Raw genomic sequence first — 16683 nt, 5'->3', positions numbered from 1 at the left:
ACTGTAGCTTCACCTGAGAATTTAGATTACCGTTAAGGTTAACAGTTTTATCAACTCAAAGATGAAGAGCGTAGAGTGGTCTGGGGAGCGTTGCTTGGAGAGATCTTGATGGAGGACAGGAGTTGAAGAGGTGGTAGAGAGCACAGAGAGACAGAAGGCGGGACTTCATATGCTGGCGTGAGAGCTTGAAGCAGCAACGAGTGGAGCAGGCAGGCATGGACGGGGGCCGGAGAGTCCATGTGGTGACGGTAGAGGATGACTTGTTGTAGGAGATGGAACAAGGAGAGAGGAACTGAACAGCTTGTCTGTAGCAGGTGACGAGGCCGAGCTGGCAGACTGAAGGACGTAAATCTGGAGCACACAGACGGGCTGATGTTACCACATAATCGAGGGAACAAACAGAGAGGACGGAACGTGCAGTTGGACCGTCCATTAGCACCACTTTGGCAAACAGGAGTGTAAAGCTGGATAGAATGCAAAGTTTGATTGGTGGATGAATTCCAGGTGTGCCGACGAGTAGGAAGCAGACGCTTAAACTGCAGAACAACAAGAGACACAAAGGAAGGGGACATGCTAGGCAGGGCTACGAATTATACAACCATATGGCTCCTATGCAGATTGAAGTCAGAGACACATGGAGGGGTTTCTGTCTTTTTCTGTCCAGTCATGTTATATAAACGTCTGCAGGTATTCCCTTTGTATAAGTTGATGTTTCTGGCATTATAAGTGACCGATTCTGTGCTGTGAGATTCAGTCAGGGCAGAATGTCATAATGCAGCAGCGAAAGAGGATTCACTACGAAGCACAGTCTGAAAATAAAAACGTGTGGGTGTGTGGTTGCAGCATGACAGAGCACGGAAGAGAAAATCTAGGAACGATGTTAGCACAATTTGGTTTTAGTTTTCTGTCTCCTCATCACATCCAACGTCTCAAACAGGTCCAATGAAACTTCCTGTGTCAGTGTGTTCATGTTAGTGTATTGGTTTTGCTGTTATATCTCAAACAAATATCAACTGTTTTAAAATTTTAACAGAGAAGTTGGTCTCTTGTGCACTACAGCAAAGACAGAATACAATTAGTTTGAGAGTAGACCAAAACCCATAGATAGTAGCTCTATCGTTACAAACTCATGCTCACCACTGAACATTTCATTAAATTGATCACATATTCATTCAATAGGAGATCCCAAATGTTCTATAGAGACCTCTGATTTCATACAGACTGCATCACATGCTCCATGAGCCATATTTTTGTTCAGTAAAATAGTAAAGCCAGAAAAACAGAGTCTTGAAAGTGAACATTTGGGTGTTTGAGCAACTTTATTGGATTTAATTAAGTGTTGGGGACCATAAATTGGGCCATCAGGGCCACTACTGCAGGCTGATTTATTTACTGTAGTTGCCCCCGTGTGTGTGTGTGTGTGTGTGTGTGTGTAGGTGTGTGTGTGTGTGTGTCTGTGAACAGTCTCCAGCTCCAGTGCTTAGGTCTAACATGTTGATATTTTACAGGTGAGGTGAGCTTGGTCTCAGGCTGGTCAACAGGCTGGAAGATAGATTCAAGGTGTTTGGTACATATAAGCTGCCATGTTGAGTCTTTATGTTGGTGACCTTGAGTTTTTTAAATATATTTTTGGAGCTTTTGCCTTTATTTAGAGCAGTAGACATAGACAGGAAAGGGGGGAGAAGAATGGGGAAAAACCTGCAGCAAAAGTCGTGAGCGGGAGTCGAACCCACGACCGCTGCATCGGGGAGCTATAGCCCCTGTTTATGGGTCGCCTCCTCAACTAGGTGAACTACAGGTGTGCCCAGTGACCTTGAGTTAACTCAAGGTCATGAATTGTGACTGCACTGTAACTTGAAAGCAGAGCAAGATAGACACACTGTTTGTAACGAAAACCATATATGGGCTTCCCACTGAGGATTTGACCTTAGGTGATATTTCAAGGTCAAACTCAAGGTCGCAATATTTTGATATTGCCATTATATTTTAAACAACATGTAATGTATTCATGGATAGCACGTTTTTCACCTTAAACAACCAGTCAACCATGATTAGTGAAAGAAAACATCTCTTTTGTGGTGAGTAGGACAGAATAATGGTTCACTGGGGCTCAGTGGGCTGCAGGTAGCTCGGTGGTTAGCACCGTTGCCTCACAGCTAGAAGGTCGCTGGTTCGTGTTCCGGTGAGGACACCCGGGACCTTTCTGCGTGGAGTCTCCATGTTCTCCCTGTGCAGCGTGGGTTCTCTCCGGGTTCTCCAGCTTCCTCCCACAGTCCAGAAACATGCTGAGGTTAATTGGTGATTGTAAATTGTCCGTAGGTGTGAATGTGAGTGTGCTTGGTTGTCTGTCTCTAAGTGTAGCCCTGTGATAGACTGGTTACCTGTCCAGGTGAACCTGCCTTCACCCTGAGTCAGCTGGGATAGGCCCAGCCCCCCATGACCCTGGTGAGGATTAAGGTGTAGAGATGATGGATGGATTGATTTTATTATAAATCAATGTTTGTTTCAACTGTGCAGTCTGCCTCATTACTTAATAGGGCTCCTAATGTTGATGTAATTTCTCTCATCTGTACTTTTTCTTTTTTGTCTCTGTGATATGTCAGAATGTCTGCTCAGCCGGATAACGCTAAACATCCTGGAATGCTGTCAGTGTCACCATCAGTCTGTTTGATGTCTGAGGACATGTTACCTGCTAACTGTGTAGAAGTTGTCCCTACAGTCCCTCATTAGCTGTCAATCTAACATCTGCTTGTTTGGAGGCTTAGAAGAGTATGACTGACACTTCATCAGTATTGTGATGTGAAATATTCTGAGGGATCATTTGCTCAGGAAGCCTCTCCCAGTTCATCACAGTTGTCTCTGTGAAATGGCTTTCACAATCCAGACATTTAAGCCAGCTGACATCACTGGGTCTGATAGAGTCCGACGCAGACAGACACGGAGCTTTAAATACCGGCAGACGTCATCGGGGAGATCCCCTTTCACTGGGGCTTAGTGCCACGCTGATCCTGGATCCTGGAGTTAATATTAGCCTACAGTGACACCCACCGTGACATCCAGGAACACAGGCCGCTGTGTTTGGGTTCTGAGTTAATGACTAAAGCCATTAAGCACCGTGTTTGTCTCTGATTATCCAAACATATCCAATATTAAATCGCAGAGGTTATTGTTTAAGATAAACTGCCTTCTCCACAGCGTGTGCTCACTAGCAGGGAAAGTTGTAGAGGTTCTAGTGAACAGGTGGACAAACACACAAACAACAGGTAGGTAGGATCAGGTCATGGAGGCTGTGCTGCTTTTTAGCTATTTATGGCTGTTGGTGTCCAGCTGTCAGCTCAAGGTTGAAGTGTCAGCATGAGATCACAACAGGTGGAATAGTTTCCATGCTACGAATTGTACACATGGTGTCTCTGATTTACCCCGACAGGACAAAAGAAGAATCCAGGAGGACATCGCCAAGAAAAGGAGACAGATCGAAGAGGAGAAATTAAAACTCCAGTACATAAAGGTAGTTTTTCTGTTTCATGTCAAAATGAGGTCCAAACATCTTATTTCAATAAATAAAAACATTGCAGAGTAGAAATGAGTCTCAGGCAGGCAGGGAGGAGAGAACGTAGAGACTCCCATGACCAGCTCTGAGATCTTCTAATCCTAACTGCAGGAGCATTACGTAACTGATTCTATTCCCTTATTCTGCTTATGTCACTCCAAAAGAAATCAACTCAATTCACTGCCATTTAAAATGTCTTGTAAACACAAAAAAGAGGGCTTTACATGTGTTTCAGAATTGATGAGTTTAGGTTAAAGTTGCATTTAGTGATTGTGTGACCACCAGGGGTCAGAAAGAGTCCAAAGCAAACTCACAGGAAAAAGGTGTTGTTCCAACTCTGTACTACATGGGCAGGTGAGGACGGATTCAAGTACATGGAATTTGTTTAGAGTTACCACGACAGACATAACTGCACAGAAACAGCTTTTACAATCGGATAATATGAATTCTATTATTGGCTGAAACTGAAGTTCCTTTGTGTCGGTGTGTTTGGCTGACAGAAGAAAGCCCTGAGGGAGCAGTGGCTGATGGACGGTCTGAGTCAGCAGTCGGAGGAGGAACAGGAGGCCATGAGGCTCCAGGCTCAGGATGAGCAGCAGCAGAGCGATCAGCTGCAGAGCAACATCCTCAGGTAACCTGAAACTGAAAAACATCTCACAGCACATCCCACACTGGACGCACCAGGCAGAGAACTGGCTGAACCAACAGATCACACTGCAAAGGCGTTTATGTTTGTTAGTTCTGATGCTGGTGAAGACTGAGCGAGGCTTCAGTAATGCCGGTGGAGAAAATGTGCTGCTGCTGCATCATAACAGCCTCAGAGGATTTCTTTCCAGTGATATTATACAGACATGATGTTCTTCAGTGAGAAACTGGTTAAATAAAGGTAGTGACAGAAACGGCAGCTGTTTGGAGGTAAATGCAAAAAATGTTTTACGTTAATAAAAGAGTTTGGACCCTATATACCAAAATGGCAATACAGCCATGACTCGATAATCCTAAATGTAAAACCTTCTTTATGTCGGATATCAAGGCTGTCGGATTGTCCAGACGGAGGTCCAGATACGAGGAGGGCTTGATGCTGGAAAGCTCATTAGTTGTTCATTATTGTTCATAGTTGTTATAATAACTAGTAGGGCTGGTCCCAATAGAACTTTCTGCTCTCTGGATATTCAGGCCCAATTAATGATGAATATCAGAACATTTGCCCGGTCGGGGGACACTTCCACCCCGGGGCAGCGCTCTGACGGGGTGGAAGTGTCCAGAACACACAGGCAGTACTTGGCTGCTGATGCTAGTTTAGTTAGCGCTCACACTTCTGTTTCCTCCATCGGTGGCGGCGGGGGAGTGGCAGATACGCTCCACCGTTACCATCCATGTTTACTTCCATAAACACTGAGCACGCTCGCTGCGTGTGACGTCGTCGTGTCCTCTTCTGCGCATGCGGGACACTTTTGGCTCGTATGAAGTTCACACAGCAGATCACATACAAGTCGCATTGAACTGGAAACGTGAAGGAAGTCACAAAGAAATCCTCATTGAGCATCAAGTCCTGCAGTGTGAACGTAGCCAATCTGTGGGATTGTTCAGTCAGATAATACGCCGTCATCCTGATTGGTAACATTAAATGTCATGTTGGAGTCACAATCCAAGGCTGTCGCTATGTTAAGGCTGTTTTTATGGGTTCTGTTTGTTTTTCCTAAAAACCTGTCGGATAGCAGGTTTAGTATAAAAAAGTAATGAAACATATTTCTGCCTCAGAAGCTGCCGAGCATAATTTTTTTTTTACCATAACACAGATTCACAGTAATGTTCAGGATCATTGGACAGGAAGGCTATGAAGCATCACCCACCCTCTGGAGACAGGCGCTGTGCACGTCTTTCTGTTTACGTGACCCACAGTGGAAAGCAGCGAGGGATTAGAACCAGAACGTTTCACCTGAGCTTCGTGTCAGCAGCATGTGTGTCAGTCAGAGTGCAGACAGATGAGCTTGTCTTCATTACATAACAGGACTACTCAGCCACGGCTTAAAGTCTGCACACACTACACACAGGAGTCACGACCTCAGCATTCATAGAAACCAGTGTGCTGGACTGGAGATCGTGTGGAGATCAGTTTGTTTCTGATTTCTTGGATTAGTTGTAGGCATTTAGTTGGGCTGAGCTCTGATCAAGAGGATCCTTCAGAACTACTTTGTATTGCAGTAAACCATGCCTCAGAGTGGACCAGTGGATCTGAACCATCCCAGAAACGTGCCCCCTCCCAAGGCACTAAAGAGCCCCCAGATCTCCTGACTGCAGGGTTCTAGTTTTTCCTTTAATTTGTCTTTCTATGAAAGAGGTCAAATAATAAATCATTTTAAATTACTATGATTGTAGAAACAATATATTTAACCATGACAACAAACTCTGTGCTACTTATTCATATCCTTTATTTACTTACTTAAAGCCACAATTTAAATGCTTTGTTGTTCTGATTTTTAAAAAGTCTCGTATAATTAAAGGTTGGCTGTGACTGAGGGCTCCATATGCACATGTTGGTGTTCTCTTCCTGTTGTTTTAAAGGATAAGTTACACTTTAATGTTACTCATTCTAAGTATTTTACAGCAATGAGGGAAGAATTCAGATCTACCATAAATGAATAGTCTTGATGCTGCCAGTTTTCCACTGACCTGCTGCCGGCCACAGGTCAAAGCTCACCGTGTGTGCTTGTTAATGCAGAGGGACGCAAGGGTTGGACTCAGTACAGATGTTACTGCAGTACTGATGCCAGTATTTACTCAGATGCTCCATCACTGTGGAGAAGAATGATCTATAGATGTAAATGAGAACCTAAATGAAAAGGTAAACAGTAGAAATGTCAACAAGTTGTGCCCAGAGAACGAGAGGGTCGCCTCTCTGTGACTGACTGTTGTCTTTGCTAATGCACTGAACAGCAGCTCAGAGTTTGAGCCTTCTTGGACTCTCTGGGTGGTGTCCTGGGGACTCCGTAGTCCTCCTGGGTGACTTCAATGCTCACGTGGGCAACAATGGACAAACCTGGAAGTGGGGTGATTGGGAGGAACGGCCCAGCCTGATCTGAACCCAAGTGGTGTCTTGTTATTGGACTTCTGTGCTTTTCATGGGTTGGCCATAACAAACAACTTACTCGGTACCAGAGCACCTTAGGCCAAAGGTCGATGATCAGCTTTGTAGTTGTGTCATCAGACCTGTGGCTGTATGTATGAGTTGGATCCAATGGTGGGTTAGGCTGCTGGTAAACCCAAACATGTACTGTGGGTGAACTGGGAACGTCTGGCCGAGGCCCCTGCGGTGGGGTTTTAAATTCCAACCTTAGGAAGAGTTTCTCCTGCATCTCGGGGGAGTTTGGGAACATGGAATCTGAGTGGGCCATGTTCAGAGAAGGGGGTGACCTGCTGACCCAGACTGGGGATGGAAAGAGCACTTTGAGGAACTCCTTAGCGCGGTTAACACTCTGCTGAGGAGCAGAGCCTGAAAACTCGGGGGCATCTCCGCCTACAGTCATAAAAAAAATGATTAGACCACCTTGTTTTCTTTAATTACTTGTTCATTTTAATGCCTGGTACCACGAGCGCTGCCTGCTGCATCAAAGCTGCCCGATTAAAGGCACCCATGCGACCTGTCGACTAAATCCCTACCTCAAACAACCCATCAGCACACAGGATGGAACGATAACTGCTGCTCATCCACAAGAACGGCAGATCAAAACTCTAAAGGAGCCTTACTTAGGAGGGTAAAAAACATCACATTTTTAGAAATAAATTAGTTTTTGTACTAATAAAAATGTAAACAAGGATTCCCAGCTACCAACATGATTAGACATGACTTATCGTGACATGCAGCATCATATCAAATAATTTACATTAATCAGTATGAACCCATCTTTAAAATGATTCCTTTTGAGAATACATTAAACACACAAATACGACCGAGCTGCCATGTACGCAAGATTCACTGAAGTACTGACTCACTACTGCTGTTGTTTTTGCTGTTAGAACTGTTGGAGATGCTGTTTTCCATTTATCAACGCACTCCATTTCTGTCTTGTACAGAATAGAGAAGGAGATCGAGGCCTTGGAAACACAAGAGCTCAACATTTCTGCCAACGAAGAAGTAGTCCTGAAGCGATTAAAAGAGGTGGAGAGAACGCCAGAGGACATTATCAAGGTAGGCTCCAATCAGCTGGACGTCTTCAGATGCTGAATGCTTCACTGGCTCTAACTCTGATGTGTGCTGCTTATTCACTTATTCTTGGCTGTACTAGTGCTAGAAAACTGGGCTTTTTACTTCATCACAAGAATGAATGATGAGAACTTAAAAACCTTTTGTTTTTGACAAACTGTTTTCTGATGTGGGACTGAAGTGAAGTGCAGATGTGTTTGACGGTAACGTACCTGCTCAGGTGGAACGCCGCTCTGTGCACTTTAAGGGGAGTTTCATGTGTGCTGATCAGCTTTTAAACATGTTGCCGTCACTGCATTCAGCTGTGACGTTTGTTCCTTTGTATCGGTGAATAAAGAGCTTGTATTTATGACACATTTTTCAAGGAATTTGTCTGTTTAAGTTCAATTTAATTAAATTTATAGAGTGCAAAAACACAACATGTCGTCTCACAGCGCTTACCATAGTACAGTACAGAGCTGAGGTATTCTGAACAGAGAACTGGACAATCCAAAAAAAGAAAGAGAGAACAACCAGGATCAGAGAAGACGGCCATCTGCCTCGACCGGTTGGGTGAAAATGGGGATGAGGGGCTGAAAAAGGTCTCAGGTTCAGCAGGACGGGTTGGGGTGTGAACAGCAGGGCAGCAGATGGAGAGAAGGAATACAAACAGAACAATAAACATTTTGGAAATCGGTGACACCAGCGGCTCCAGATCCAGAGACATCCACAGAGAGAACAAGCACAGAGCTGGTGATATGTCATGGTGATATGTAATTGTGTGTAAGAGAGGAGCCCAGTGCATCATGGGAATCCCCCGGCAGTCTAAACCTATAGCAGCATCACTAAGGGACAGTTTAGGTGATCCTGAGCAGCTCTAACTATCAGCTTCATCACAGAGGAACGTTTTAATCCTGACCAGAGAGGGTGTCCGCCTCCAGAACCCAGACTGGGAGCTGATGCCACAGCAGAGGAGCTGATAACTGAAGGTTCTGCTTCCCATTCTGGTTCTGGAGACTCTGGGACCACCAGTAGACCTGCAGTCTGAGAGCGAAGGGCTCTGGTAGGATGATATGGAACAAGAAGGTCTGTAAGGTCACATGGAGCTGCTCATTAAGACTTTTATATGTTAGAAGTAGGATTTTAGATTCTATCCTGGATTTTACAGGAAGCCAATGAAGAGAATCTGATACGGGAGAAACATGATCTCTGTTACTGGTTCCTGTCAGAACCCTGCTGCAGCATTTTGGATCAGATGGAGGTTTCTGAGAGAGTTATTGGGACATCCTGATAATTAGGAATTACAATAGTCCAGCCTAGAAGTTATAAATGATGGACTAGTTTCTCAGCATCAGGTTGCTCCTGATTTTTACATTATTGATGAAAGGCGGCCGTCCTACAGACGTGCTTTATGTGTTTGTTGAAGGAACCATTCTATTCAAAAATAAGCTGAAGGCCAAGGCATCAGAGTGACTAGCTGGTTAGACGGTGTGTTTCTGAGGTGTTTAGGGACAAATACAACAACCTCAGTAAGGACATTACAGTCATCCAGGCCTTTATGTCCTTCAGACAGTGACTGAAGTGACAGTAAATTGTATTGCAGTACGACAGCAACATATTTTTGATCGAGTCATTTCTGAAAACCAGTGGGTCAGTACAGACAAACATGAGACAGGCGTTGGCCTAAACGAAGGCTGGGACTCAACGCTGAAATGATGCAGGGATGTGGTACGCATGTGTTTTTGTCTTCTTTTAACTAAGATAAAATATATAATGAAAAAGGAAAGAATTAAATGTACCGTACACGAGCACATTGAATAGTTTTAGATCAAGGTTTTCATTGATCATTTCTTAGTGTTTTCACATTTTAAACATTTGGACATAGTTCAACTGAAAATCGACTTACATTGATTGAAGTCACCTCGTGTCACTGCAGGTACATTTGCTCATTACAAAAATAAATTAAATCCATTTGACTTTCTAATTTATGTTAGTGGTTTGCTATCACTCGTGTTGCTGAGAACTTCGGAGCGTATGATGAGTGTTTGATGCCACTTCAGCAACATGCATATCTTCAAGCCGTAACCAACCTCATGCATCAGCCCAACTCAACTCACCGCACAACTGGGTTTCAAATCTGATTTTATTGTCCTCACTCCACGCTGTCTGTGGCTCTCGCTGTAATCTCTGCTTGTTTCTAACAAGACGCTCTCACTGAGGACTGTGTGGGTGTGCTTAGGTTCACAAGAGGCTGCTTTGAGTGAAGAAGGTGGCAGGTAAATGGATTTCTCACTTGGTGGGCGTGCAGTGAAAGCACTAATATGCATGGTTTTCTTCCCGGTCGCTGGCTGGCTGAATTTTCTTTGCTGTCTTCGAAACCGCTGTGACTTTAAAGCAAACGTTTACCGGCTGCTGACGAGAAACAGCATTAATTTGTAGCACTGCTCTGATGTTGACTTGCTGCTTCTGTCACCACTTTGACCTTCGACTACTCTGTCTTCACATATAGGAGCTCAATGCAGAGTTCCAGCCAGGTAAACACTTTTGGAGCATTTTAGTGTGCTGTAACTGGTAAATTAACATTTCTGTATGATTCTGTGTAACATCTGATAATGTTAGACCAGTCTGCATTAACATATTTATAGATCTGTGATTTGTTTGGACGTATTACTAAAATATGAATGTTTTCGTTGCCACCCTCTAAAAGAAAAAGCAGTGTATAAGGAATGGATAGAACCATTTAAATAGTCATAAGATTTAATATTTTGTAGACATATTTCTCTTTCAAACCTTTATTTATTTCAGACAGAACAGTAACCACTTGCTCATGTTTTAAGCCCATTATTTTCAGATCACAATGTTCGGGTATCTTAGCAAATGTCAAGATCATGATTTAAGTATTTAGTTATCTAGAGAAGTCCAACTTCTCCTCGCACTCTGACCTAATATGTAAGTTGGATAGCTGGAGGCAGGATGGGGTTAGTCAATTATTCTATGGACTTGGACCAGGAGGGTTGGGCTCAGGGCTCTACCAACACCTCTTAAACACATTCATTATAGGTTTCATTCAAGCCTGTGAATCCATCACATGTATTTGTACTCGCGGTGGGTCAGAACCCAGGTGCAGACTCAGGAGATCAGGCAGAGACAGGTGAAAGTTATAAAGGGTTTACTTAAAGGAATGAAACTTATACAGAAACTGAGGGGAAAACAGAACCAGAACTAAATCACAAAACACTAGAGGGGGAAACCTGTGACAGGAGAGGAAGAGCCAAACCGAGGGACCTGATGACATTCGTGGTTTTAAGGGGAAACTTCTTAAACTGTGACATAATTAGTGGTTAATCCACCTGCCCGGCACAAAGGAGTATCTTACCCACCTGTGCTTTGTTATAACAAGACGCTTTGTTTAGCTTGTTATCCAAGCTCAGCCTGTGAAAGCAGAACCAGGAGGTTGGTTCTGTTTTGCCCTATAAGCACATCATATCTTGAATAATCCCATTAAAGTATTGTGTTGGAATAACGGGCTTAAAATGAGCACTATAGTGTTATTGTTATCGGTGGTCTAATAATTTGGTATAACATCTTTAATGTTGTTGGCTTTTGTGGTGTTTTGTCATTTCATTCACACGATTGTCCCCGCAGATGTGACACATCACGTCCCATCACTGCTCCCAGATCTCCCATCATTGATCCCACTGGCACCAGCAAAACCCTTTCCTGTACATGAGCCTGTTAGGGACGAACCAAAGAAAGGTACAACCACTGGACAGGGTGAACATCTGTTCTGTGTTTCTGGTTGGTCACACAACTGTCAGGATGATCTGTTGAAATTATAAGAGATAGGGGGAAAAGTGTCATTAAAACTGAAACTGTGGGGAGATTCAGGACGATCGCTAGTAATTCACATAGTTCAGCCTTTCAGCTTCAGAGTTATAGACATCCATTTGGTGCTCTCCAGCTATCCACATCAGATTGACTGCTCTGCTAGAGAACCCCTGTTAGTTCCATTATGCGACTTTAAATGCTGTAATTTTGCATTTCACTGAGGTGTAAATTATGAAGCAGTTAGACTTCACTGTGAGAAGTGTACATTTTCTACCATGTTGGAACTTTTCTGAAGTCATTCATCAGAGAAAGCAAAGTCTGCATCACACTGAAACATTGCCTCCAGCAATTAAACTGACAGTTTCCCAAGTTTGCATTGAAAGAAGTATGTCACAGGAAGTCAGAGACCAACATAGACCAGAACTGAGTAAAAGTGAGTGTGCGGGGATCTGGAGAGGGCCACGACTGGAACTGTTCTGACAGCCTTTAGTAAAGACCTCAGGTTATAAATGACCTGGAAATGTTAAAGCTCCAGAATGTGACATTGGACAAACTAATCAGACTTGCTTCAGGTCAAAATACGATGTAGACTTCATCCTAGGAACATGCATACATTTACCTGGAGGCTTTACTGACCAGGATCCAGTAGGCTAGGACCAGTGTTAGGAAACTACAGACAGGATTACAGCCACCAGAATGCATGAAACAGCACAAAACAAGAACACGTGGAGCACATCCACACTACCGTGGCTGGATTATATTAACCTGAACACTGAAGCAGGGATTCACATCATTAAAGGAAGGAGAACCAAGATTACCAACTACACTACTGAGCTGGTAGTTAGAGAGAGCAGACAGGGAGTATGTGGATGGAGGAGGGGTGGTGGTGTTGGTTGAAGGGGGATCGAGGCTGGAACGTCAGAGTCCAGATCTGGAGAAAGAGGTTCTGAGATGAGCTGAGGTCTAACAGAGGATAGCAGCAGGAGGAATGGGGTCCAGGCAGGGAGCAGAGAACTTAATAACTTGGCCTGAGATGACTGACTAGTGACTGATCAGTGGTCCAGCATCAGATGGTGAGCTGAGCCAGTGTTTTACAGCAGGCGGTGGTGATTGGTGGCAGGTGAGCCACTCCCCGGCTCAGGTGTCCTCACTTAGCAGATGATCCAACATGTAGGGAAGGAGGGGAGAGCTGCCAGCTGAGCAGAGGCGAGTACATGACGTAAACTTAATCAGAGGAAACATGATAGATGTCATTAATGACAAAGTGTGACTGTGTCCAAATCAGATAATCAAACACGTCTTTCTGTGGTGCACTGAGTTATGTCACCACCGTACGGCAGAGTGTTTTGTGTTTCCCAGGACAGCGGTGAAGCTGCTGAGTTTCTGCATGACATCGTGCAATAGCGTGAAACCAGCTTCACTATAAAATAAGTTGGTGTTTGTGCTAGGTTGTTGATTAGTTTTTAACAGCTCTACTTCGATGTCTTGAGTAAAGTTTAAATAATCTACACACCTGGTCTTTGTTCTAAGACTTAATCCAAGTCTTTCTTTGTTCCAGCTACTTTTGCGATGGAAATCAGTGTGGAACACGATAAGAGGACTGGCAAATGTCAGGTTGTTTCCACAGCCGCTATCACCCCGGACACCATCCAAGAGCGGGGGTTAAAAGTGTACGACGACGGGCGCAAGTCTGTTTACGCGCTGCACCCAGATGGAGCTAAAATACACAACGGAGCTGTTGGAGAGATGACGGTCACCGAAGTAGACGAACTTCTGCGTCAGGCCACAGATGAGAAGGTGCCCACCGAGGTGCAGTACCACCAACCCGTCTACTCTTTACCTTACACGGGAGCCAGCAGACCATCAACACCCCAAGTGCCAACCAAAGTACAAACCCCATCGCCCAGACCCCCTCAGAGCACCACCTCATGCAGGAACGGAGCTCAAACCCTTAAGGAGGACAAGCAGTGCAGTCAAGATCAAGCTAAACAGAAATACCCAAATAAAACACCCAGCCCCAGCCTCGTTAGTCACAACTCTACGTCAAGAGCCCAAAGGTCTGGAGAAGAAGCCAAGCTGCCCTGCGTCCACCTTCCAGGACAATCCACAGGTGACAAGCACCCGGCTCTACAGAAAACTCCACAAGGACTCACCAACAGGAACAAGAACATAAGCAGTCCAAACCCAGCAGCTCCTGTCTCAATTAAAGTCAGGTCTGAGGAAACGCCTGCACCTATACAACCGGTCTACAGGGCTGTAGATAGTCATAGTCCTCTGTTAACCAGCCACAAATCTGACGTTGACTTAATTGAGAGCTCACATGACGTTAGCAGACACTCGCCCTTCTGTGCAGAAAGTGTTTCCTCTTTAAACGTCATGAACACTCTGCCAGAGGAGATAGAATCCCAACCCATCACCATGATCTTCATGGGCTACGAGAATGCTCTGGATGAGGAGGAAGATGACATCCAGGCTGAGCTGGTGATCATAGGCAACAACGATGATGACGATGATGAAGATGAAGATGATAATGACAGGGAGGAGTATCTGTCGTATCATCCGGAGGGATACAAGAGCAAAGTCTTCCAACCCAAAGTGGGCATAGCCAAGGTGGTGGGCTGCAGAGACATTACTGAGGACACACACTGGGATGATTTAGGGCTCCACAAGCCGACGTTTATCCACAAGCCTGGAAAGCACAACCTCTACATGCAGGGCCAGGGGGCGGATGAGGCTGCAAACACAGGCAGCATCAACATGGAGAAGATGAAGCTCTGCTCAACAGGAAGATAAGAGAACTTGCTGAGATACTGGCAAAAAGAATATAGACGTGATTAGAGGTGATTCATTCTGTCTTTCACCATGCCGCGGCGTCCTGAACATGATTTTTGTATAATTTCCTAACCAATCCAACATATAGTACTTCTCAGCCTGCCGATCTTATGCAACAGGAAGACAACAACTTCCTACCTCATGCTGTTTTTGTTTTTTTTTGCAAAAGCCTTATCTTTATATTTTTGTCCAGATTGAGGGAGAAAGCTGGCAGCCACACGTGTCATCAGTCCTTGTGCCTTTCAAGTGGCTGTAATGCCACCTCCTGGCCGATTAGTCTTATGTCACATCAACAAGGCAAAGTGTACAGCTTTAATTTACTGGCAACATCATCAAACATGTTTGAATGAAGTATAATAGTCTATAAGTTAAATGGAAAATAATGCCTTTATTAAAGCTCTGTAAGATCTATAAGGCTGTGGAGCTAAAACAGAGACTACTGTAAATAACCAAAGCAACTGTAAGCGGTCTGTTTTCCTGAGTTGGTCTAGGTCTAGGGCAAGCTTAAGACTTCCACCTTTGTGTTAACAGTTTGTTTTTGGTCCTCTCAAGTTGACAACGTCCCTTTGTAGAGAACCAGCCGAGTCCATTCAGCACATTTGGGATGAAGTGAAACCCTGACTGTGCACCCGGCCTCGTCCTCACTAACGCTCCTGCTGCCAAATGACAGCTTTAAACATGTGGTGGAAGCCCTGAACCCTGCTAATGATCACATGCTCAGATATGGAAGGATTATCCTCGTGTCCACATATTTCTTCATGCAGCCTTGTGTAAAAAGCAATAAAACATTAATTTATTGAGCAGTAATGAAGCTGGAGCATTCATGAAGTACTTCCTCTAAGCAACCCGTGTGGACACGACGTGGATCTGTTTGGATTTCTACTGTAACTCTGTAAACTAACCGACCTGTGTGCTGTTACTGACTCTGCAATTAAACAGATTTCATCATCGACACTTGATTACACGACTGTTTTTGGTGTTCGCCAGTTAATTTCACCTTTTAAATCAAAGACTCCTTTCCTCCCCGCTGATGAAATTAACCGTTCAGGGTTATTTTATAGGAGCTGCTTGTATTCAGCACCAAAGCAAGTTCAGTTACAAGAAGAAATTACACGTGTTTGAGAATTTGCAACCATAAAACAAAGAAGAACACGTGTCTAATCTCTGCTGTGCGGCCAGAACAGTCCGACGGCCCTCTGCATGGACACCACTGAACGCTGTTGTTCTGCTCCTCGTGTAAAACACTCGTCCTTGGTTGCTTTCTCTCCCTCCCTGTGTCTCTCTGTGGCATTAAGAAAACCATGGAGGAGGGTGAAGGGGAAAGAAAGGAAAAAAAAAAAACACGATGTGGTTATGTAACAGCAATTTCTTATGCACAACAGGAACCTAAGAAGTGAGAAAAACGTCCGTTGTCATTACTGTGACTGAAATTCAGTATTCATAGTGAATCTGTGTCTGTTTTCTGGACGAGTGTATTAAACTACTGGCTGAATGTATGATACCGTCCTCCTAAAGATGAGCTGCTGCACTTTTTGTGTTGATGAGACGTCTCATGTTCCTAATGGACTGACTGGAGGCAGTAACGCACCTCCCTCAGGAGAAAACAGGCAAATCCCACAGAGACACAGGAGGAATGGGATCTTTACAAACAGACAAACAGAAACGAAACCACGACCAAAACCAAAGAGCATGATGGAAAGTTTCACCTCAAACTCTTTCATTTTAAACACATTTGTTCTGACTCAGTGACCAGAACACTGTATCAGGAGAGAGATGCTGATGGGAGTTTAGTTTAAAAGGTGATGTTTGCATGCTGTGGACCCCACTGGCTAAATGTGTTTCATCTCCACAGTGTGACAGCAGACATCCTCTAGACCAGGGATCTCCAGCTCTGGTCCTCGTGAGCTACTGTCCTGCAGGTTTTAGACGTTACTGCAACATACCTGACTCACATTCATGGATCTCCATGTTGTCAACACAAGTCTGTTAATGATCCTTTAATGTGAGTCAGTTGTGTTACAGTAACGTCTAACACCTGCAGGACAGTAGCTCATGAGGACCAGAGCTGGAGATCTCTGCTCTGAACTAATGACAAACATTCTTCTCTGTGACTTTTCCTCGTTCTCATGTTCTGATCTGAAACTCTGCAGTGAGTCAGAGTTTAGCTACAGAGCTGCTCGGTTCAGGTGGGTTGGCCCATTCATATACCATCCGACCGCCTTTCTACTTCTTAGAGGAGGGAATTATAAATCAATTTACTGATTCACTTCACTTCAGAGACCTGGAGTGA

At 44.3% G+C, this 16683-nt stretch overlaps 1 protein-coding gene across 1 annotated transcript in view; it reads left to right on the top strand.

Moving 5' to 3' along the window:
- LOC103374618 (palmdelphin-like) overlaps nt 1-15345 on the top strand; it is a 25129-nt gene extending 9784 nt beyond the window's left edge. Inside the window, exons 3-8 of the mRNA XM_008304733.1 lie at nt 3428-3508; nt 4051-4181; nt 7625-7739; nt 10243-10267; nt 11379-11489; nt 13120-15345. Of these exons, the coding sequence (XP_008302955.1) occupies nt 3428-3508; nt 4051-4181; nt 7625-7739; nt 10243-10267; nt 11379-11489; nt 13120-14354 (1698 nt within the window). The 3' untranslated portion in view covers nt 14355-15345. The remainder of the gene's footprint in view (nt 1-3427; nt 3509-4050; nt 4182-7624; nt 7740-10242; nt 10268-11378; nt 11490-13119) is intronic.
- Nucleotides 15346-16683: the final 1338 nt, after the last annotated feature.

This window comes from Stegastes partitus, unplaced genomic scaffold (assembly GCF_000690725.1).
Source record: "Stegastes partitus isolate 25-593 unplaced genomic scaffold, Stegastes_partitus-1.0.2 Scaffold2306, whole genome shotgun sequence".
Classification (NCBI taxonomy): Eukaryota; Metazoa; Chordata; class Actinopteri; family Pomacentridae; genus Stegastes; species Stegastes partitus.
This window is presented reverse-complemented; position numbering and strand designations above follow the sequence as displayed.